This window comes from Diceros bicornis, chromosome 14, assembly GCF_020826845.1.
Source record: "Diceros bicornis minor isolate mBicDic1 chromosome 14, mDicBic1.mat.cur, whole genome shotgun sequence".
Classification (NCBI taxonomy): Eukaryota; Metazoa; Chordata; class Mammalia; order Perissodactyla; family Rhinocerotidae; genus Diceros; species Diceros bicornis.
The window spans coordinates 40,144,904-40,168,664 of NC_080753.1; the positions used below are offsets into that span (position 1 = coordinate 40,144,904).

The 23,761-nt window shown below is 45.6% G+C and overlaps 1 protein-coding gene and 1 non-coding gene across 2 annotated transcripts; one reads left to right on the forward strand and one right to left on the reverse strand.

Moving 5' to 3' along the window:
- Nucleotides 1–3,888: 3,888 nt before the first annotated feature.
- On the reverse strand, nucleotides 3,889–10,849 carry PRSS16 (serine protease 16). The gene is made up of 12 exons (XM_058555019.1): nucleotides 10,780–10,849; nucleotides 10,544–10,704; nucleotides 9,604–9,703; nucleotides 9,348–9,477; nucleotides 8,616–8,739; nucleotides 8,291–8,368; nucleotides 8,161–8,208; nucleotides 7,510–7,800; nucleotides 6,575–6,716; nucleotides 4,522–4,701; nucleotides 4,298–4,443; nucleotides 3,889–4,182 (listed from the first exon to the last, which is right to left on the reverse strand). The coding sequence occupies exons 1-12, from the start codon at nucleotides 10,847–10,849 to the stop codon at nucleotides 4,114–4,116; spliced, it is 1,539 nt and encodes a 512-aa protein (XP_058411002.1). The 3' UTR covers nucleotides 3,889–4,113.
- A 9,459-nt stretch (nucleotides 10,850–20,308) lies between these two features.
- TRNAI-AAU (transfer RNA isoleucine (anticodon AAU)) lies at nucleotides 20,309–20,382 on the forward strand. The gene has a single exon. It is a non-coding gene; the product is annotated as a tRNA-Ile (tRNA).
- Nucleotides 20,383–23,761: the final 3,379 nt, after the last annotated feature.

Below are 23,761 nucleotides of genomic sequence, written 5' to 3' on the forward strand. Positions count from 1 at the left end.
TGTGTGTGTGTGTGTGTACGCGCGCGTGCGTAAAATGTCTGGTTTTTGAGCAAAAAAAAAACATTAGCAAACATGCAAAGAAACAAGAATATGTAACCAATCCCCAGGGGAAAATGCATATGCTAGAAACCTCCATAACATTATACTTAATGAAAAGAGCCAGATGCTAAAGATCGTGTGTTGTATGATTTCATTTGTTTCTCTCAGGTTTATTGAGAATCTACATATTAAGAATTTCATTTTTTAAAGAATCCATATATAAGTGAGATTATACAGTATTTATCTTTCTCTGTCTATTTCCCTTCACATAATGCCTTCAAGGTTCATCCCTGTTGTCCCAAATGGCAGGATTTCCTTCTTTTTTTGTGGCATTTTCTGTATCCACTCATCTGTTGATGGACGCTTAGGTGGTTTCCATGTCTTGGCTATTATAAAACAATGCTGCAATGCACATCGGGGTGCAGATAACTCTTCAACATAGTGGTTTTGTTTCCTTTGGATATATACCCAGAAGTGGGATTGCTAGATCATATGATAGTTCTATTTTTAATCTTTTGAGGAACCTCCATACTGTTTTCCGCAGTGGCTGTACCATTTACACTCCCACCAGCAGTGCACAAGAGTTCCCTTTTCTCCACATCCTTGCCCACATTTCCCTTGTCTCTTTGATGATAGCCATTCTAACAGGCATGAGGTGATTTACATTTCCCTAATGATTAGTGATGTTAAGATTGTCTACCTGTTCTTGACCTTTATATAAATGGAAACATACAGTATGTACTCCTTTGTGTCTGGTTTCTTTCATTCAACATAATGATTTTGAGATTAATCTGACTTTGAATTTACCAGTGGTTCATTCTTTCTTATTGCCAAGTCATATTTACTTTTCATCTATATACCACAATTTGTTATTCCATTAATCTGTTAATGGACCTTTTCATTGTTTCCAGTTTGGGCTATTGTGAAGAAAGCTGTTATAAACATTTTTGTACACATCTTTTCATTGAGATAGAGTTCATTTTTCTTGTGAAAATGCCTGGGAGAAGGAAGCTGAGCTACGGGCTAGGCAAGTTTTTGTGCGTGTCTGTATGTGTGTGTGTGTGTGTCTGTGTGTCTAAGGTGGTTTTATAATTTTACTTTCTCACCAGCAATGATGGGATGTTCTACATACTCACCATTTCAACTCCTTAGGGGTTTCTGTTTGTTTTGTTTATTTGCTTGTAACTCAATTTGGTGTGAAGAAATGTTTCAACATGGCTTAATTTACATTTCTCTAATGACTAAACAGTTTGGCCATTTGTGTATTTTTTAAATTGAGGTGTTTATTCCAAGTGCTTTGCCCATTCATTAGTGGCTTGTCTTTTTATTATTGGTTTCTAGAAGTTCTTTAAATAATCTGGACCTGAGCCCTTTGTCAGATATATGTATTGTGCATGTTTCCCCTGTCTCTTGCTTATCTTTCCATTTCCTAATGACGTTATTAATGAGATTTTAATTTTGATAATGTTCCTGTTTATCTCTTTTTATGTATTTTATGTTACTTTTTCCTCTCTAAGAATTATTTGCCTACTGCAAGGTTCTAAAGACGTTTCTTATTTTTTCTAGATACTTTATAGTTTTAGCTTTACGTTTGGATTTATGATCCATCTTGTATTAATGTCTGAATATGGTGTGAGATGAGTGTGAGGTTAATTTTTTCCCCAACTTCTGAGAAGCTCTGAGAATGCTTGAGAAGAGCAAGTAGCCTAGCACCAAACACAAACCCATTCAGATATCAAGTTGAAAAGAAGTTTGCAAAAGAGTTTGAGAGAGGGTGCATAGTTTTATTCAACTGTTTCAGGATCATTTGTTTAAAAGACTTTTCTTCCACATTGACTTGCATTGGCACCTTTATAGAAAATTAATTGATCGTATGTGTGTGAGTCTACTCCTGGAATCTGTCCTGCCTTGTTGACCTGTTTGTCTATATATAATGCCAAAACCACATTGTCTCAATTGCTGGAGGTTTATAGGAAAAAAGTCTTTTTGGTGAGGCAGTGTGAGTCCTCCATCTTCACTCCTCTCTAGAGTCAATTTGAGAGATTTCTAACGTGTGATGTGGAGACGACGGTCTAGTGAGGGAGCAGAGAGCAGGCATATTCACAAGGCCCCGTGAGTTCTCACTCTGAGAGAAGGTTATGCCTGGATCCGAGCCAGGGCGGACACCTCCAAAGCACAGTCCCCAGGGAAGAAGCCCCGCTTGATCATGTTTAGGGGTAGAAATTGTGTGAGACAAACCAGGGATCTTCAGAACCCAATGCTTCTACATTTTTAAGCGCTGTTTATCTTCATTAAATTCAGATCTTTTCTATGACATTGAGCATAACTGGTAAATGAAAATAACAGTCAGGTAAACCACAAATTTATTAACCCTCCTGGTCGTGAGAAATGTTTTGCAATCTGATCCAGTATACTGATGAGCTTCTGGAAAAGAAGCTTCTTATGAAAATTTCAGAGGTTATGAAACATGGAGTTTGTACAGGTGTGTTTACTAGGAAAGCACAGTTCCCTCTCTCAGGGACTGGGCTCTCTTGTACTGATGGGGTGAACAAAAATGAAAACAAAACAAAGTAATTTCAGATGGTGCCTAGGGCTAGGAAGCACCTAAAACAGGTAATGTGACAGGGAGTGACTGGGACATGGAGACAATCAGGAAAGGCCTCTTGGAGGAGGTGACATCTGAACTGAGCCTGAATGTTAAGAAGGAAGAAGTCAGTTAAAGGTCATAAAAGGAATAGCCTCTGGCAGAGGGAACAGCTAATTCAAGGACCTGAGGTAGGAATTGGCTTTCGATTTTAAGTAACCAATGAGGCCATGTGGTTAGCACGCAGTGTAGAGACTGACAGGAGATGAGTTCAGAGAAGAGTTCAAGAACTAAAGTATGCATGGCCTCCTAGCCATGGTAAGGGTCTGGACTTTATTCTAGTTGTAGTGGAAAGTGATTAGAGGCATTTAAGCGGAGGAATGTCATAATCTGATTTACCTTTTGAAAGAATCACTATGGCTGCCAGGTGGAGAATGGATGGTAGAGGCCAAGGGTGAGGCAAGGAGATGAGGAAGGCAGCGAGTCTCAGAATTTCCCATCCTTTTCTATATAGAGTGACACAGACAGACAGTGATACTATTTGTATAGCAATGTTGGGTGGAAAAAAATGAGGCTTCTCAGTCAAGGGCAGCCAGCTTGGGCACTCAGAGTACCCTAGACCACGGTGTACCCCAAAGACTGAGATAATAAATATCCTGGCACACCTGAGAGCTAGGCCTGGCACCGCAGACACATTGGCACTGATGCTCTGAGAAGAGAAGGTAGCCCAGCACCAAACCCAAACCCAAACCCATTCAGATAGTGAGTGGAAAAGAAGTTTGCCAAAGAGATTCAGAGAAGGTGCATCCAGCAAAGTAGGAGGAAAACCAAGAACACGTGAAGAGCTGCGGTTAGACATCATTCTTTCATTTCTCGACATGTACTGAGCACCCACGATGTGTCTGACCCTCGTCCACATGCTAAACATATAGAGGGAGGCTCTCAAGCTAGAGCTCCGCATGATTCACGAGCAGTAAGAGGTACAGGGCAGCACCAGGGGAGCAGCGCTGAGGTTAGCCCTCAGAAGAAAAAAAAAAGTTAGTTCTCAGGGTGTGGAGTCAAGACAGGCAGGGGGCGACTTCGTCACAGGAGAATGGGCTTCAGGGCTTCTCTTACCAACCCCCTGTCCTGACTTGATAGCTGGGAGCCGAGCAGAATTTGAGGGGAAATCTGATTAGCAGGGGGAGGGCACCGGCATGAAGAGCCACATTTCTCTGACATTTGACATTTAATATACCAGTACTCACAATGAGAATAATCTTATATTTAAGTTTATTTTTTACACTTATATTTACATACTCTTTGTCCGTAACAAAGCCTTTGATTTGGGAGTGAGGATGTTTGCAGACAGGAGTCCATATAAGCAGAACAGGTGCTGAATCCCAATTCCTGGGAATTTCCTCTTTCAAAATAAGCTGCTTTCTCCTGTCCAGTGAATGAATAAGTCCAGGACTGAGGAGGCCACGCAGGGAGAGGCGAGGATGTGGGCCTCAGACCACACCCCTCACCTGGCTCTCCTTTGCCAGCCTGAGCCAGGTCTGCAGCTGCTGGAAGATGTTCTGTGGAGAGGTGGAGGAATTCTGCAAGTCAGACCTCATCACCAGTAGGGGCCAGGGCCATGCATATTAGTATGCAAATGAGAAGGCAAATCAGCCAGAGCTTTTTCTCTCTTACCTGGCGCCCTAGGTGGAGGCTCGGGGAGTCTGAGGGCCTCTCAGGTGCCATGTCCAAGCAATGGGAGGCACCAGGGATGAGAAGGGCTGACTCTGAGGGTCCCAAAGCCTGTGTTACACTTAGCACGTGCCAGGGGTCTGCGTCCCCTGGAAAGGAAGAGAGAATGGTGTGTTGAGCTGGGGCTAGGGGGAGACATAGGAGTCAGGTTCTGATGGTGTGCTCACCATTAACGAACAGCACTCGGGTGGCCCCTGGGGTCTGGCCACCATAGTAGGAGTTCGTCCGGGCCACAGCCTGGGCTACGGATGAGGTTGAGAGCCCGAACACCTGCTCACATAGCTCCAGCTGGGAGGGCAGTGCTGGGAGCTGGGAGAAAGGGCATCCGGGGTCCTCACAGGTAACATCTGTGGAGGGAGATATGGGCTCTAAGTGTGGGGAATACAGCGAGCCCCGTCCCCTTTCATAATCATTTACAGAGTTCTCCCTGGTGATGACCAAGACAGCTCCGGATCGTCCCTTCAGTGAGTTCACAGTCCTGTCAGAGGCACACACACCCCCAGACAGTGATGGCCCAGGATCATCAGGGCTGTGATGGGAAAAGGGCCTGGGTGGGGGTGGGGATCCCAGAGGGAGCATGATGGGCTCTGGGGCAGCATCCCGCAAGGGATAAGACCTTATGGAATTAGTGGGAGTGAGCCAAGCAAAGAGAGAAAAGAGAAAGCATAAGAAATAGAGGAAATAGCATGTGCAAATGTCCTGAGGTTTGAGGGAGCCTGCAGTGCTTAAAGCAGAAATTGGACCATTCCTTCCTTCACCATTTATTTGAGCACCTACTATGTGCTCAGGCACATATTGAGCAATATTAGAAACACAGTGGCAACCAAGACATCCCCAGGCTCTGCTGTCATATACTCCCAGTCCAGAGCAGGAGACAATAAAGAATGCATGATGAGACTGTGGAAAGTGGTAAGGAGAACATGGCGCTAATGAGAGGGGAGGCAGACTTATCTTGAGGGATCATGTAAGGCCTCCCAAGGAGGGGGCATCTTGTCTTGAGACCTGAAGATGAGTAAACTGTGTGAAGAGATGAAGATAAGTAATCCAAGCAAAGCGAATGGCATGTGCAAAGTCCCTGAGCTGTTAGGAAGACTGATGTATTAGGGGTCAAAACACATAAAGTCTTATTATAATAATAAGAGCAAGCATTTATGGAGTACTTACTGTATACCAGCATCATTCTTAGCTTGTTACATATATTACCTCCTTTAATTCTTAAAACATCTTTGTGAGAGAAGCACTGTGATCATTCCCATTTTACAGATGTGGAAACTGAGGCATAGAGAGCTTAAGTCACTTGCCCAGGTTTGTCCAAGATGGCACAGCTATGAAATGGCGGAGCTGGAACTTGAACCTTTTGCTTTAAACCACATCTTCACTGCCTTCAGGGGATGTGGAAAGGATTTCGAATTGAACTCTAGGGTTGCGTAGCCAAATTTAGGAAATAAAAATACAGGATGCCCAGTTAAATCTGAATTTCAGACAAACAAAAAAGTACTTGTTTAGTGTAAGTATGTCCGGTGCAATATTTGGGACACGCTTACACTAAAAAAAAAATTGTTTAACTGAAATTCACATTTAACTGGGCATCTGTATTTTATTTGGCACCTCTACCCTGGGATCACGGAGGAGCCATGGAAGGGTTTTGAGCAGAGGAAGAACAAGGTCAGATTTAGAAAGATCTCTCTGGACACTGTGAGGTAGTTGGATTGTATGGGTGAAGTGAAGGCCTGGAGAGCAGAGAGGAGCCTGGGTCAGGGATGCAGGCAGGAGAGGATGGGGGCCTCTACCAGGACAGCAGAGGGGAAAATTGAGTGGGGGTTGGGGTGAGCTGGAGACTCGTCCAGGATGAAGAGGGGGCAGGACTCAGTGACTGACAGGCTGTGGGGATAACGCGAAGGAGACCTGCAGAACACTGCTAGGGTTTCCAGTCTAGTGACTGGGGAGAGGGTAGGACACAGAGGAGGAGCAGACTGAAGGGCTGATCACTCATGTTGAGGACTTACTGTGTGTGTGACAAGGTATGTGAGGGCCAAGCACACACACACTCGAGGACGGCTGTCGACCCTCCAGCCCCACACCTGCAGGCTAAACAAGGCCCAGCAGCCAGGCCAGGTGTCCTGTGGAAATGAAAATGAGTCCAGACCACCTGTGAGATGGCCTGTCTGGGCATAGCACAGAATGCACCTTTTGGGGAAGAGGGTTGGGCCAGTCACTCACAGAAGCCGAACTCAGTACATGTCTGGTACACCCACTGCCGGTCACCCACGCCGGACACCTGGGGCTCTGTGACCTGCAGCTGTGCCACTGTCTCTGCTCGGGAAGAGCTTAAACACCTCTGGCCCAGGCTGCGTATGACAACCTAGGGGACAATATACATACACACATACATACATTCATACATACATACATAAATTCTTCCCCTCCCTCCAGCAAGCCGGGGTCTAGAGGCATAGGTCCCTACAAGTCAAAGGTCAGAAGTCAGAAGGGTGAGTTCCTGAGCTCTGCTGGGAGTCAGAGGTAGGAGGGGGAGGGCCAGGGGGGGTGGGTACCTGGGTCCCTGTAGGTTAGAGGTTAAGGCACTGTTTGACTCAGACCTTATTTCCCTGGACACTTTGGGCAAATGATAATATCTTGAACCTCAGTTTCCTCTTCTGTAAGTGGGGATAATAACAGTGCCTAGAACTATTGTGAGAATTCAGTGAAATAATATCTGTGAAGCGCTTCGCACAGCACTTGGTGCAGACAGCGCTGGAAAAGTGACAGCTGGATTCTAACTGTAGATTGCGAGGCTGGGGGGCCCGGTCCCTAGTAGAACTCTGTGCCCAGGGCTACATTTTTTCACTCATCCTATAAATACCAACTGAGCACTTGCTGTGTGCCAGACACTGCTGCAGGCCCCGGTAGAGGACAGAACATTATGGCAAAAGCCATAATGAACGTGGGCGTTAACATTTGCAAACTGTGCTCCGGGCTCTGCTGAGAGCTTTACGCGCCCACTTCATTTCACCTTCCCGAGGGCCCTGCGAGGTGTCGTCCCCATGTTACAGATGAGGAAACGAAGGCTCAGAAAGGGCCGACGCTTGCCCAAGGTCACACAGCGGAGGCGAGCGGGGCCCTCGTCTGCCGACCCGCGGCCCGGCTCGGGGGCTCACCTGCACCGCCCGCCGCAGCCCGCGGTAGGGCGCCGGGCGGCTGCCGTTGGCGCGGCCCCCGAGGAGGAGCCCGCAGAGCCGCCGCACGCCCAGCGGCGCCCCCGCCTGCCCGTCGTACTGCACCGCGCCGCCCACCAGCGCCTGCAGCGCCGCCAGCAGCTCCGCCCGGTCCTCGGCCCGGCCCAGGGCCCCGCAGGCGCCCAGCTCCGCCCGCAGCGCCGCCCGCGCCGCCCCGCCCGCGCGCAGCCGCCGCTCCACCTCCGCGAAGGCTGCGGCCGCCGCCGCCCGGCACTGCGGGGAGCGGGAGGCCCGTCGGCGCCACTCGGCCGGCCCTGGCCTCGCCTCTTCAGGGCCCCCGACCCCCTGGGGCTCCCACGACCCCGAGCCCGACAACGCCCCCGGATCGGCCCCTCCATCTCCTGGGGGTCGTGCCCCGGCTCCGCTCCTCTCACCCCAGCCCTGTTGGGGCTCCTCCCTCGTCCATGCCCGGACCCATCGTCAGCTCCCGCCTTCTTCCCAAATCCCTGCCCCCCTCTCGGGGCTCCCAGCGCCCGCAGACCCGCCACCCTGCAGACTTCACCCTTTTCTCTGGCACCCAACTCCCAGGCCTCCTCCTGTCCCCCTCCCCCTCGGACGAGGGACACCTCCTACCTCCGGGGACCCGCCAATCGCCGGGCTCATCAGGCTTCTGGCCACCACCTGTAGTCCGACCGCGGGAGGAGGGGTCAGGGGCTCCCGACTCCCGAGGCCCTCCTCCCCCCGACCCGCGCCCCCTCCTTACGTCGTTATACTCGGAGAAGTCCAGCACGGCCCGCACCGGGGCGGAAGAGGCGACAGAGGCGAAAACGAGATGGGGGAACTGAGGGAGAAGAAGTCAGCCTGGGGGCTGAGGGGCGGGGATCCCGTAGCTTCCCGCCCCTGGGTCACTCAGTCGTCGCGTGGTCTTAGGCAAGTCCTTACCCTCTATACACGGACTCTTGTGAAGACAGCTTGTGGAAAGCTCTTGTGGGGAGAGAGAGTGTGGGGGAGGGTCTTCCTCTGATCTTAGATGGGGACCCCGGAGTCCAGTTCCCTCCCCCCAGCCCACCCAGAGGAGACCCAGGGACCTTGAGGCGGGCCCAGGCGGCCAGGGAGCCGGCATAGGAGCCTCCGAAGCAGATCCAGGGGCTGGAGGAGGAGACGTTGAAGGAGCGGGAGAGTGCGAGGCGGGCAGAAGCCACGTCAGCCAGCCTGGGGTCAGAGGGGGCCTCAGTCGGTCCTCATCTCGGGGAATCCCTGAAGATTCCCCCACTGAACAGGTCGGGATCCGGAGACATGCATGGGTAGAGTCTGGCCGGAAGCCAGGGCTCTTTTCTCATGAGGTATTTCTGAGGACCCCCTATTCCCACATATTGTGGCCACTGGAAAGATTTTGACTTTAGTGTGAGTGAGACGAGCGACAGGAGAGGGATTTGAGCCCGTGAGAGCTCTGGTCTTGGTTATGCTCTAATGTCCACCCTGGCTACACCTGGAGAATAGACCGAGGGGTCCAGGGCAGAAATAGGGAGACCAGTGAGGAGGCTGTATAATCCAGGTAAGATATGCTGGTGCTCTGGACCAGGAGGCCATGGTGAGACAGACAGAGAAAAGAATACTGTGTAAGAGAAAGAAAGAAAGAGAGAGGGACAGAGACCCAGACATGGAGAGAGAAAGAATAAGACACTGAAGAAGATGAAGAAGAACACATGGAACCAGAGACGCAGGGGTCAACTTCGGGCGTTGCAGGAGAGAGACAGAGATGTGAAGACACAGACATCCTCAGTCCCGGGACCCCAAACACTTTCCCTACCCCCACTCACGCATGGCGACTGGACAAGAAGCGGAGCTGGGCCATGTCCAGGCCCCCGGCAGGTATACTCAGGCCATAAAATCTGTGTTCCAGGCCTAGCACCAGGGCCCCCCAGGCTGGAGCCAGGGCGGCAGGGTGCCCTGTGAAGAGTGTGGGGGGGAGGTGAGGTGGGTGTAAGCCCTTGCACCCCTCAGGTCTCACAGCAGTGCAATATGCAGCTCCCCTGCCCAACTCCCAGCTGTGTCTTTCCCACCCTTGCTTCTTACCTCTCATCACTGAGCCAGGCCCGAGGCTGCCCTCTCCCCCCAGATGCAGGAATACAGGTCCATCCGGGCTGGCCCAGTGTTGGTCATTTACCCAGTACCGCTAAGGGGTGGGATGGGCAAGAAGAAATGGGGTTGTGAGAGTTCTGACCTCTTCTTTATTCCCTGTTTTTTCCAGTCTCCCTCCCTGATGGATCTTTCTTTGTGTGCTTAGCAGTGTCTGAAATAGGCTTGTTTATTTATGTGTTCCTTTCTCTCCCGTTTGTCTTCTCATCTAGAACGTAAGATCTACAAGAGCAGATATTTTTGTCGACTTTTCCACTCTTGCATCCCAGGGTCAAGGATAGTGGCGAGCACATGATAGGCACTCACTGTCTATTGAAATAATCATTGTGGAATGAGTAATGAATGCAGATGGATTTAGGAGCAGGGCCTCGGTGAGATGACCTGTGGAGGCTGTGTATAGGGCAGGTGTGAAAAATGGTGAATCTGCATTCGTTCAATAGACGTCTTTGAGTGCCTTTTTTGAGCCAGATCTGGTTTAAAGCCAGTACACATTTCTGCTGCATCTTGAGACCTGGTGGTGGGTTTAGTGTTTAATCTGAAGGACAGGGAGAAGGGGACTGAGGGGCAGTGAGAGAGGGAGAGGGAATGGCAGAGAGGAGGAAAGACTGAAAGACAGTACCTGAGGGACAAAAAGAGTGAGACACTGAGGAAAGGAGGGAGACTAGGGGGTGGAGAGTAAATCTAAGAACCAGAGGGGCTAGACTAAAGGGATCCCCATAAGAGATCCTGACAACAGGCATAGAATGAGAGTGACAGGCAAAGAGACGGCGAGACTGAGGTGTAGACATAGGTGGTGAGAGAAAGCAGAGACTGAGGGGCAGAGTAGGGTTGGGGTAGGGGGCAGAGCAGACAGTGGACTCCCCTCTCCTGGCCTCACCTGCAGGAAGGATCGTCTGTCAGAAGCGTTGAAGGGGTCCAGTGGCTGCTCCAGCCACCGTTCTTTTGGGAGGGCCACAGCACCTGAGCCCAGGCTCAGGCCCCGTCCAGAGCTCTCCTGAAACTGCTGAATGTGCTCACCTAGGCGCCTAAGAAGGGAGGCTGTGGGACATGGAGGGGAAGGAGTCAGGCCAGGGCCCCTTAGGAGCCCCTGCCTGACCCTCAGGCTCCTCCTACCTGGAGCTGAGGAGGCCCAGAAGGAAACCAGGAGCAGAGGGCGCAGCCACAGGGCAGGCCCACCAGCCATGCTGTCCAGTCTTCAGAGCTCGAGGGGCTCTGTTCTCCCCCTACACTGGGGACCTTTCTCGTGGTCCCCAGGGCTGGGCTTTAAATTTATGGTCTTTCCTCAGGAGCTCAGGTTTCTTTTCAGACGCTTCTCACAGGACAAGGCAAGCGTCTGTTGGAACCACTAATGCGGGGCAGGGACGCCAGAGTCTGTGTCTAGAGGCCTGCTGATGTGGCACCTGAGTATCCAATTTCTTCTCTCTCTGCTCCTGAGTTTCTCCTCTCTTGGCCCCTTGATCTCGCTTCCCTCTGTCCCTCAGTTTCTGTCTCTGTGCCTCAGTCTCCCTCTCTCTGTCCTTCAGTCTTCCCCTCTTTACCTCAGACTTCAGCCTCCGCCTCTCTCTACCTCAGCACCTCCTCTGCTCACTTACTCCCAGTCTTCCTTTCTCTGCCCCTCAGCATATCTTCAGTCCCCCTCAGTTGGCCCAATGCTCAGTCTCTCCCTCTCTTTGCTCCTCAGTCCCCTCATCTCTCTTGCAATCTTCTCTCCACTTCAGTTTCTCTCTGTGTCCCTCAGTCTTGCCCTGTCTATTTTCCAGTCCCCTCTCTTTCTCCTCTTCATCACCATCCCTGCCTCACCTCCTCGGACCCACAATCTCACCACTTTCCTTAGACTCTTTATGGTTCTTTGAACATTTCAGGCTTGCTCTTGCCTCAGAATGCTTCCCCTTGCTGTTGCCATTCTGTGGATGAATATTTCTTCATAAATCCTCCTGGCTTGCTCCCTCACCTCAAACAGATCTCTATTTAAATGGAAGGTCTTCCATGGTCATCTTTTTAAAAATTGCCAGACCTATAGTTCCTCCATGTTGTAGCATGTATCAGTATTCCATTTCTTTTTATGGCTCAGTAATAGTCCATTGTATGGATATATAACTTTTATAGCAACTTACCACTATTATAAATATTAGCCATATTTTATTTATTTAGATGGTTCATCATCTGTCTCCCAGACTAGAAAGTAAGCTCCATGGGGTGTAGGATTTTCATCGCTCTGGTCCATTGCTAAATGCCTGGTCACTACAACAGTGTACACAGTGGGCAATCAATAAATATTTGTTGAGTGATTGAGTAATCCATCAACTAATGCTGCTGGTTCTACTTTAGAAATATATCCAGAATCCCACAGCTTCTCACCACCTCCAGTGCCACCACCTCCTTCTGAGCCACCATCACCTCTGACTTGGAATATCACAGAAGCCTCTTAGCTGGTCTCCCTGTTTCTGCCATGTGATCTATTCTCCACTCAGCAGATAGATCTCGTTAAACATAAGTCTGATCATTTCACTCCTTGGTTCAGAGTATTTTCCTGGCTCCCCATCTTACTCAAAGTAACATCTACAGTTTCTTAAATGGTCTTTGAAGCCCCATATGATCTGGCCACCTGTTACCTTCATGATTTCATCTCCTACTCCTCACCCCTGGGCTCACTGCTCCAGCCACATTGGGTTACATCGTATTTCACAAGAATATCAACGACACTCCTTCCTCAGAATCTTTGCTCTTATCGGGATGCTTTTCCTCCACATATCTTCAAATCTTTTCTCACTTCCTATAATTCCCTGTTCATGTTTGCCTTACTAGATAGCTTTTACCTGGTCATTCATACTATAAAATAGCACAATCTCTGACACTCTCTGTCCCCTGACCCTGCTGTTGTCGGTCTCTGGTTATGATTATATGTTATTGCATTTCTCTCCCAAACTGTTCCCCAGGATATCAGTTTATTGTGGGCATCAATCTTTTCTTTTGTGCAGTGCTTCATCCGTAATACCCAAACCAAACTTTAAGGCACTCGGTAGGTGCTCAACAAATATGTAATGAGTAAAATGTTATATGATTAATTTGTTAATTCATCAATTAATTTTGTGGTCTGGAAAGAATTCCCTAAGAATGTAACATAAGAATTGAGGCAAGAATGAGGAGCTGGCGGGGAGCACGAGGTGATCTGGGGTAAGAGGGTTCCTGGCCCAAGTAACAGCAGCTGCAAAGACTCTGAGTCATGAAGCTTTCGGTACCTTCAAGGAATATCAACGACTCAGGGAGGCTGCAGGAGAGTGAATGAAGGCACTTGAATTAGGTGAGAAGAGGGAAGTCAGCAGAGACTCAACCCTGCTGGCAGGCCATGGAAAGGGCTTGGGATTTTATTTAAAGCTGATATGTTGTCAATGAAGGGACTTAAAAAAATTAGTATATTAGTAAATTTGTTAATTTCTTTTTTTGTAAATATCAAGTTACTCAATTGTTTTAATTGCTAGACTGGAAAGATAGAGATCTTCACTCAAACTCAACACTAGGAAGACAAATAGCCCAATTAAAAATGGGTGAAGGGTTTGAACAGACATTTCTCCAGAGAAGATGTACCAGTGGTCAATGAAAAGAGGCTCAACATCATCAGTCATTACTGAAATGGAAATCAATACTATGAAATACCTCTTCACTCTCACTAGACTGGATGTAATAAAAAGGACAGACTATGGCAGGAACTGGGAACATATAATGGAACAGTCACTTTGGAAAACTCTTGAACTTGTTATTTTTAAATAGTTTTATTTAAGTATAATTTAAATACCTTAAGATTCTCCTGTTGTTAAGTGTACAACTCAGTGTTTTTCAGCAAATTTACAGACTTGTGCAACTATCACCACAATCCAGTTTTAGAACACTTCCAATCACCTCAAAAAGGACCCTTCATGCCTATTTGCAGTCAATTTCTGTTCCCACTCCCAGTGCCAGACAAACACTAAACTAATTTCTGTCTCTATGGATTTTCCTTATTTGGACGTTTTATATAAAGAGATTCCTATGATAGATGATCTTCTATGTCTGCTTCTTTTGCTTGGCATAGGGTTTTTGAAGTTCATCCATGTTGTAGTGTTGATCAGTATTTCATTCATTTTTATAGCTCAATACTATTCCATTGTATGGCTAGACCACCCTTACTTATCTATTAATCAGTTGATGGACATTTCGGTTGTTTACATTTTTGGGCTGTTATGAATAATGTTGCCATGCACATCTGTGTACAAATATTTGTGTAGAGATATGTTTTCATTTCTCTTGAGTAGATACCTAGATATGGAATTGCTGGATCATATGTTAAAATTATATTTAACTTTTTAAGAAACTGGTGAACTGTTTTCCAAAGTGGCTGTACCATTTGTTCATGTAACTTCTCAGACTAAAATCATTCAATGGATTCCCACTGTTATTAAGATCAATACAAAAATTCTTAATGTGGACTATAAATAGGGTGACCATACTGCCTAGTTTTACTTGATTCAATTGTCAAAAGAAAACTCATAGAGCTTTTCTTAATATGAATATTTTATTGAGTAAGAAACAAACTGTGAGCAGGGAGAATTCAAACCTGGAACCGGTATGAAGCTCAGAGAGATGATGTTACAGGATGGTTTATAAAGTGAAAACGAGGAAGTTATTCAACCTTTCCAATGATTGGCTATTACGATGGGTGTTTCCATATGGCAGGGGGATTGGTTAAAAGTGGTTATCTTATATCATTTTAGGAAGGTGACTTAAATTTTGTTCATAATTATGAGAAGCATTTACAGGAAATAACCTGAAGTAAGTTTTGCTTATATCCCTGAAACAAGCTAGGTTAAGTTTTATTTATGTGGTTTAACCGGTTTTGTCTGATTGGGGGATTTTCAAGTGGTCTCCATTTTATTTTATTTCAAGACAATCAATGCCTGCTAATTATTTTTAGTGCACCTTTCACTATCAATGGCTTCAAGGTTTAGTTTTTAATTATAGATAACTCTACCTAGAAGGCCCTGCATTGGTCTAAATGTTACTTCTCTGGCCTAATCTCCTATCACTCGTCCCTCCTCCATCCCTGCCCAACTCTCCAGACACACTGGCATCTTTTTAGCTCTTCTCTGTCAAGTTTTTATTTCCCACGTTCTCCCTGAGGTGCACAAAAGGAGCCCACTCGGCAAACTGGCCCCTTGTTCCTGTTCTCCACACAGCCTCTTCCTTCTCCCACCTGATTCTATATCATTCCCTCTGCCAAACAACATGTGCTGCACCCCAAAGCCTCCCTTACCCGGGAGAAGGTGACACTCCAGAATCAAGCATGTCTCCAATGTGAATGCCACTACATCTTCACTTTCTCCCTGGCTTTGCTTCAGACCTGTAGCAGGGAATCCAGAACCAGGACTCAATTCATTTTTGTTCAACATAGTTAAAACAAGCAAGCAAACAAAGAAAAACACAGGGCTCAGCCTCTGTGGAGGTCACATGGGCAACATCTATCAAATCACCAATTCATGTATGCACAGAAAGTAAAAACAAGGGAAATCTATTGGGAGGGTAGGGACTGGGCGTTAAGAGTTCAGCAGCAAGAGGGAGATCCTCACTGCATGCCTTTGCATATAATGTGACTTCCTTTCCTGTTCAAAAATAGAGAATTTAAGGAAACACTATAAAAACAGAGTAAAGGAGGAGCTAGGAAAGAAATGCTGGGCTCCCATGTGTTCACCTCCCCTGAAATGGTCGCTGGGCAGTACTGAGGTTTCCCAGATGACAGCTATTCGCAGAAATGCGATTTGAGGTCACTCTGGAAACCTGAAACAAACAGGTAGGAAGGCTCCAACCCCAAGCCTGGCCATGGACAGGCCAGATAAGTGAGAACTGAGAGACGCCATGGAAAATCATCCAAAGGAGAGTCACATGGTAGGATTGTCCTTTAGGTACAAAATTGTTTCTTCCCTCTGTGGGGATGCATGCCGCTCTAGGTTCAGTGGTTCTGACTCACCATGTGCTCATCACCGTGCTGTTTAGGAGAAGGAGAAATTTCTGTCGACTCCCCAGTCAGAAGCCACAAGTTTGAACAAGCCTAGGTTTTCTCTGTCAAGTCCATGAGTACGGCTACAAACCAAAGGTTTATTTGTTTGTTTGAATTGAAATTTTCTCATTCATTTTATTAAGACAGGAGTGGGAGGCAGAAAGGGGCTTCTTTGGCCTTCATCATCCACAGGAAGAATGCTGATGGAGTGAACACTTTCAAATAAAACACAAGCCAGTGGAGTGGCTGGGTATGTCTGTTGGGCTAGAGTGTGGTCCTAACCGCAGGCTGCAGGTTTGCTTCCATACCAGCGCCTTTTCTCTGGTTTTCGTTCCCCTGAACTGTTCTCAGCAGAAGTTGTCTCTCAGTCTTAGCTATAAAAGCAGGGAATAAATTAGGATGCTCTAGGAAGCTGTAAATTCATTCTCAAAAAAAATGTTTTTCCCATTTTTACCCATTCACAATCCAACAGGCTGATGCAACTGAGGGCAAGGCTTACAGTGTGTTCATTCATGTAAAATTCCCAGCGCCCCATACAGCACCCTTGGTGAACTTCAATCAACCGTGATTGCCTATTCACGACATACACCCACAAATTGAGGGTACAATTTGATTTGTGTGTGTGAGTCTCCATAGGACATTGATTTCCTTGTCCTTCCAGAGAAAAGAGTGTGATTTCCGCTCCACACTCTGCCCCAAAGGTCTGGAGTCCCTGGTAGTTCACAGAGAAAGGAGATTCTTCTGTTTAAAGGGCCACTGACAGAAAGATACAACTTCCCATCTCCTGCTTCCATCCCTATCTCTTCCTTAGGAGTTTGCCTTTTGTTCCTTAGACTCTGCCTTCTGTAGTGAAGTTACTGCCTTCATTTCCTCCAGAACCTCAGGCACTAGAGGAAGGAATTTGAATTCAAGAAATGCCTTGTCTCCTGCATCATTCTAATGCCTGAAGTGACCTGAAAAGTTATCAGAATCTAAAGAAAGATCCCTGGAAGCCATCAGCAGTCTCTGAAGGGCAACCCTGCTCAGGGAGAGACCATAAGGCCAAGGCTAGATGAGGTGTGTCCTGGTGGTGATGAGGTATAGGGTGTACAGAGCCTGGAAGATGTGCCCAGTGAGGCTAGGAGAGGTCTAATGCCCTTCCGTGCTGGGTCACTCATATTTATAGCTCTATACCCTATCTGCACAAATTCCATTGTTGACTAATCTTTTTAGGTGATATATGTCCTTTTTTTGCCCCATTTGAACTGATGTACATCACTCTTCATTTTCCTCTACAATGTTTACCCAGAGTAGCTAGAAGTATGCTACATTTCCTTGTTTTCAATTGAAAATTTTTCCACGGCAGGGCAGACTCTCCAAAAAGGTGCTCAACAGTCAGTTTTTTCCTCATGAATCAGAAGCAAGTTGTGATGTCATCAAAAGCCTTTTCACACCGATGAGGATAAGCTTGTAGTTCGTGTAGTGAGTTTCCTTTGCCCTTGAATTAAATTGATTAAATTAATATGTTTCCTAGAGCTACCGAGAAGATTTTACTTATATCTCTTCACTGAATATGCCGGTCCAAATTCAAAAGTGTTTCAATTCAGATTGCCAGGGCATAGATGAGGATGGCTTTCACGTGCCCTGGTTACTTGTTAACCGTGTGATTGTGATGAACTTACTTAAATATTCAGTAATACCTACCCCTCAGGAGTGTGGCTACCACAAAGTAGGGGACATGCTAGGTGGTAGATGTCTACTTTTTTGACTTCTCAGGGAGTGAGTTCCAGTGGTCCAATGCAACAGTGATCAAACCAGGGTAATCTCAATCTTGGGGCACAGGAAGACCTTGCAAGAAGTGCAACTGCCCAAGAAGCATCAGGCTATCAATTTCCTAATCATCAATCACCATATGGATTTTATCTAAAACTGACCTATCTGAGAACAGTCTTGATATCAAGGTGTGCATTTCTCAATGGCCTTTTCTCACATTGCACAAGAAACATGTCCCTCTCACTCTTCTCAAATCTGACTAAGGTTCATCAACTCAAAGTGTAACAAGCTTCAGGTTCCAACACAGGGACAATTAGAAAGGCTGGGGAAAGGGTAAGATAATTGAATTGTTCTAATACATAGGTAACTATTCTTTAGCAGGTCAAGAAATTTCCAATTATTTGCTTTAGATAAATTAAAGGAGAATCTAGTCAAGTTATCAAATGTAATAGAATGTGAGAAATAATTATTGGTGGTGGATTACCATGTGATTTTTTTGCAGAGTGTTTTTGAGAAAGTGTTAAATAATTGTAAGACATTTGTATAACAAAACCTGATTTACTTTTATGTTATTTGTATATTAAATACATCTCCTCAGTAGTTATAAACTAGGCATAACATTAATGCTGAACCATGACTTATCATGGCAATGTTGAATTTATCCATGATTGTATGAACCAATTTTAAAAGCCTAGCTGTATTATTTAGATAAACATTCAATTATTTTTACCTTTAATTTTACCAATTAGCTTTCAAATTCATAGTATTTCTGTTGTTATGATTAATTTTGTATAAATACTAATTTTAATGATAATTCAGTACAGAGAAACTCATGAAAATTAGAGCCTTATGCCCTCCCCCAAATTCACGGTGGTGTGTATATATATTTTCTGTTGCAGGAAAGTAGAATATAGGAAGTCTGAAATAATTTCAAGCATAAAATTATTTTTTATTTTGATACGTAGTTGTGGGAAAGTGAAGTTCAAGAAGAAAATAATGCTGTAAGATTAAAGCCTGTAAAAGAAGTATTTGTTCATACATTTTTTCATAAATAACCATTGTATCAAATTATTCAGAATTTATGTTCAATATATTCGAGTGATGCAACAGTTTCATTTTTGAATTGTTAGTGATTGTAACACAAAGAAAAGCAACTGCTTAATCTTCTGATAATCAGTAGTCGTCAGAAAATGTGCTGGGGGACAGAGGTTTGGGGGAGGGGTATAGGTAACAAAATTTTGAAGGCTAACGGCTCAACTCGGCCGAGGATAAAACGTCTAAGCTCTGTTAACTCTTCAGCATTTGTGTGTATCTTGTTTTTATTGGAAACAGCGTCCAAACCCAACGTTAAAAGGCCCCACTCAGTTCGGCTATTCTAGCCCGTCCTTCCCTCCGGTGCTTGGAGGTCTGTAGCTGCTGGGGCTTCTCACAGCAGGGGCCTGGTGGCCAGCTGAGCGTCACTCTTTTAGCCTTCAGAATAGAAATCCGAGAAACTTGAAAGCGGCCCGAAAATCTAGAGCGCTTGCGGGTGCAGTTGTCTCTCCAGAAACGGTTGGGATCCCTCTTTCCGCTCGAAATGGCCGTGGCCCGCGTGGGCAAAGAACTCCGAGGGGGGCGCTGAGTTTCTGGGAAATCGTCCAGGACCAAGAGCTGCCTGTCCAGGATCTTTGCGAGGGCTCTGGAGGTCAGACTTGTCTCCTCCAACACACACACACACACACACACACACACACACACCTGCTAAACCCGGTTTGCAATCTGAACTTGAGAACCTTGGGCTGCGGGAGGCTCCCGGAGGGAGCGCCAGGAGCCCCAGGCGCGGCCGGATGCGAAGCGACGCGGAAGAAGCCTGGCGGAGAAGGAAGACCTTGGAATTCTTCCTGGAACTAGAGTGGCCGGAACTGGGATAGAAGGTCCTTTTCGGCCGACGATCTCCGAGCTGTTATTGAAGGGCATCTTTCTCCATTATCTCCCATCCCAACACCGCACTCCACCAGGGAGGAGGTGAATTGGTTTCTGTTGAAAATAAGTTTCCGGAAAGAAGAAAAAATGGAAACACCTGATGACATTTGACTGACCCATAGTATCCTCGCGCTCGATTTCGAAGACCAGATCATTAGCAGAAATGACCTTCCGGACACCTTTCCCCCATTCATAACATTAAACGACTGAGGACCGACCCGCTGTGCGGGCACCCGGGTACCAGAGGAATGAAGACCGCACAGTCTCGCCCTCAAGGAGAAGAAAGAGAAACACAAGCAGGTAATGATAATAAAATCGCAAAGGGAAGCACCAGACGTTCACAGCGCCGGACGTTGTCAGGGGAGCACAGCGAAGGAGCATCTCCCCAGTCCTTAGGAACCCAGATGTGCCAGAGATTTCCCTCCTTCCCGGATGGAAAGGAATCCCCCTACTGGGACCCGGGACCAAATCCACCTGACATTCCGGCTGGAGGGTCAGTTTCAGAATCTGCTCATTCGGAGGTGAAGCTCGGGGCGAACAGCTTCACCTCCAGATCCTTCCCGGCGTGGGAAGAAGGAAGTCTGCGTTGTGAATATTTCTCTGTGTTTTCTCGGGACGGAATCGACAAGTTTGAGAAAGTCTGTTTCCACGGGAGAGGCGAAATTCTTTTCTGCCGGAGTCAGCGTTTTCGTCTTGTCTTTTTCTTCTCGTGGGAGGGCAGAAAGGGGAAATGGAAAACTTGAAGAGAGGAGGGAGAAATAGTGTCGCTTGATCTTGGTTTAGAGATGTTAAACGAAAAAATTTCTTTTGCAAATGGGGAAGAAAGATCTCCTTTAATTTTAAGCAAAAGAATGTGAACACACTTTTTATGTTTTAAAGGAAAGGTGAGGTTTTTAGGCTGGCCGGTTAGCTCAGTTGGTTAGAGCGTGGTGCTAATAACGCCAAGGTCGCGGGTTCGATCCCCGTACGGGCCACGAAGAGTCCCCTTCTTTCTCCTTTAAATTAAAATTAATTTTGTTGTCTTCATCTCACGTATTGGAAATAGCCTCTCCGACATAAAATTGGGATTAAATGTTGACTTCATTTCATAATCCTCGTCAATGACAACCTACCTTCTTTGTCCCCTCTTCAAGGGGGAAAAAGAAAAAAACTACTTGTGGAGAAAGTGACATAAGGCTTTACATAGAAATTTTAGGAAAGAAAATAAGGATAGGAGAGTAGAGATGGCATTGGAGGGGAGATGTGTGTCTGACGGTCTCTGACCTTGTGAGTGCCCGGGCTTCCTTGTCCCTTTCCTAGAGTGCAGTCTACCGAGTCTCTGTGTGGCCCTTACCTCCTTCATCTACCTGATTGTCTTCTCGTCCTTTGCGCTGCCTTTTCAACACCGTTGAAGTCGCTATTGCTTATTGCTAAAATGATCACAATCGGACACAATGCATATTTTCCTTTCTTTTCTTTTCTTTTTCAAATATCCGTCGGCTTTTACCAGAATTTCTCTCCTCGAGGACAGATTCTCTTTTTCTTTTTGGATCTCCAGGACCAAAGACAGTTCTCAACACAATGTAGGCATTCGGTAACTATTTACAGAGTGACTGTATGAAGCCTCACCATCCGAGTTAGTTTTCAAACGTTATTAGTTTATCTTTTGAACATTTTACTTTGGCATAAAAGCAAAATCTCATTATTTATTTATTTATTGATCCAATGTTGATATTAAACATTAGGTTTAATATAAACACGTTTTTGTCTCTGGGACTCTCTAAGTTCAGTGATGGGATGAATAGCAGAGATGTTGTTAAGCATAGGGCGAAGGATGGGTGGGTTTGAGGGATGTTGTAACTGGCAGGGTGGGTCATGCTTATGGCTTGGGTGATGATAGAGTTGGGGTAAGAATCTGGAATGTGTGGAACACATAACCAGGTAACAAAAAAGTTGATTTTTTCTTGACCTTCCTACATCAAATCAACCAGAAATAATTAGCTACCTGTGGTGAGTTTATTGCCTTAATGATCCCAATTCTTCCCCTTTCCCGTTATCCATGCTGTTTTTCATGTGACTTTGTAGTGCTCTCACTCTCTCTAGGCTGAGCACTGCAACTTGCTTTTGCCAATGAGCTAGTAACAAACTTGACAAAGAAGATTCTTGAATAAGCCCTTTGCTTTTTATGCTTGTTTGTTTTTTTTGGGGGGGGGTGTTTGTTTAGTTTTTTTGTTCGTTTTTTAAAATAAACTTTATTTTTTAGAGCAGTTTTAGGTTCACAGCAAAACAGAGGGGCATGTTCTCACATACCCCCTCCCCTGCCACACACATCCTCTCCCACTGTCAACATCCTAAATCAGAATGATACATTTGTTACAACTCATGAACCTACTTTGGCACGTCATTATCACCCAACGTCCATAGTTTACATTAGGGTTCACTCTTGGTGTTGTACATTCTACAGGTTTTGACAAATATATAATGACATATGTCCACCGTTATGGTATCATACAGAAGAGTTTCACTACCCTAAATCCTCTGCACTCTGCCTATTTACCCCTCTCTTCTTCCTAATCCTTGGTAACCACTGATCTTTTATTTTTCTTCCCTAATTTTGCCTTTTCCAGATGTCATATAGTTGAATCGTACAGTATGTACCCTTTTCTAATTGGCTTTTTTCACTTCGTAATATGCATTGATGATTCCTCCATATCTTTTCATGGCTTGATAGCTCATTTCTTTTTAGTGCTGAATAATCTTCCATTGTCTGGATGTACCACAGTTTATTTATCTACTCACCTACTAAAGGACATCTTCGTTGCTCCCAAATTTTGGCGAGTATGAATTAAGTAGCTGTAAACATCTATATGCAGGTTTTTGTGTGGAGATAAGTTTTCAAATCATTTGCGTACATTCTGGGGAATGTGACTGCTGGATCGTATGGTTGGTAAGAGTATTTTTAGTTTTGTAAGAAACTAAGAAACTGTCTTCCAAAGTTGCTGTGCCATTTTGCATTCCCACCAACATACATGAGAGTTCCTGTCGCTCCACATCCTCCTCAGCATTTGGTCTTGTCAGTGTTTCGGATTTTGCCCATTCTAATAGGTGTGTGGTGGCATCTCATTGTTGTTTTAATTTGCATTTCCGCAATGACATATAATGTTGACCATCTTTTCGTATGCTTATTTGGCATCTGTATATCTGACTTGGTAAGGTATCAGTTGAGATCTTTTGCCCATTTTTTAACTGAGTTGTTCATATTCTTGTTATTGAGTTTTAAGACCTCTTTGTATATTTTGAATAACAGTCCTCTGTTAGTTATGTCTTAGGCAAATATTTTGTCCTAGTCTGTGGCTTGTCTTCTCATTCGCTTAAGCGTGTCTTTTGCAGAGCAGAAGTTTCTGTTTTTAGTGAGGGCCAGCTTATCGATTGTTTCTTTCAGGCCTTGTGCCGTTAGTGTTGTATCTAAAAAATCGTCACCAGACTCAGTGGTCATCCAGATTTTCTCCTATGTCATCTTCTAGGAGTTTGATAGTTTTATGCTTTACACTTAGGTCTATGATTCATTTTGAGTTAATTTTGGTTATGGGTATCAGGTCTGTGTCTAGATTTATTTTTTTTGCATGTGGATGTTCAGTGGTTCAACACCATGTGTTGAAAAGACTGTCCTTTATCCATTGTATTGCTTTTGCTTCATGATCATAGATCAACTGATTCTTTTTGTGTGGATCGCTTTCTGGGCTCCCTATTCTGTTCCACTGATCTATTTTTTTTTTTTTCTGAGGAAGATCAGCCCTGAGCCAGCATCCATGCCAATCCTCCTCTTTTTGCTGAGGAAGACTGGCTCTCAGCTAACATCTATTGCCAATCCTCCTCCTTTTTTTCCCCCCCAAAGCCCCAGTAGATAGTTGTATGTCATAGTTGCACATCCCTGTAGTTGCTGTATGTGGGATGCGGACTCAGCATGGCCCGAGAAGCAGTGTGTCGGTGCGTGCCCGGGATCCGAACCCGAGCCACCAGTAGTGGAGCACGCACACTTAACCGCTAAGCCACGGGGTCGGCCCTCCACTGATCTATTTATCTATTCTTTTTCAGTACCATGATGTCTTGATTATTGTAGCTTTATAATAATGATTGAAGTCAGGTAGTGTCAGCCCTCCAACACTGTTATTTTCTTTTAATATTGTGTTGATTATTCTGGGTCTTTTGCCTCTCCATATAAATTTTAGATTCAGTTTGTCAATATCCACAAAATAATTTGCTGGGGTTTTGATTGGGATTGTGTTGAATCTATAGATCAAGTTGGGAAGAACTTAATATTGACATCTTGTCAATATTAAGTCTTTCTATCCATGAACGTGGAATATCTTTCTA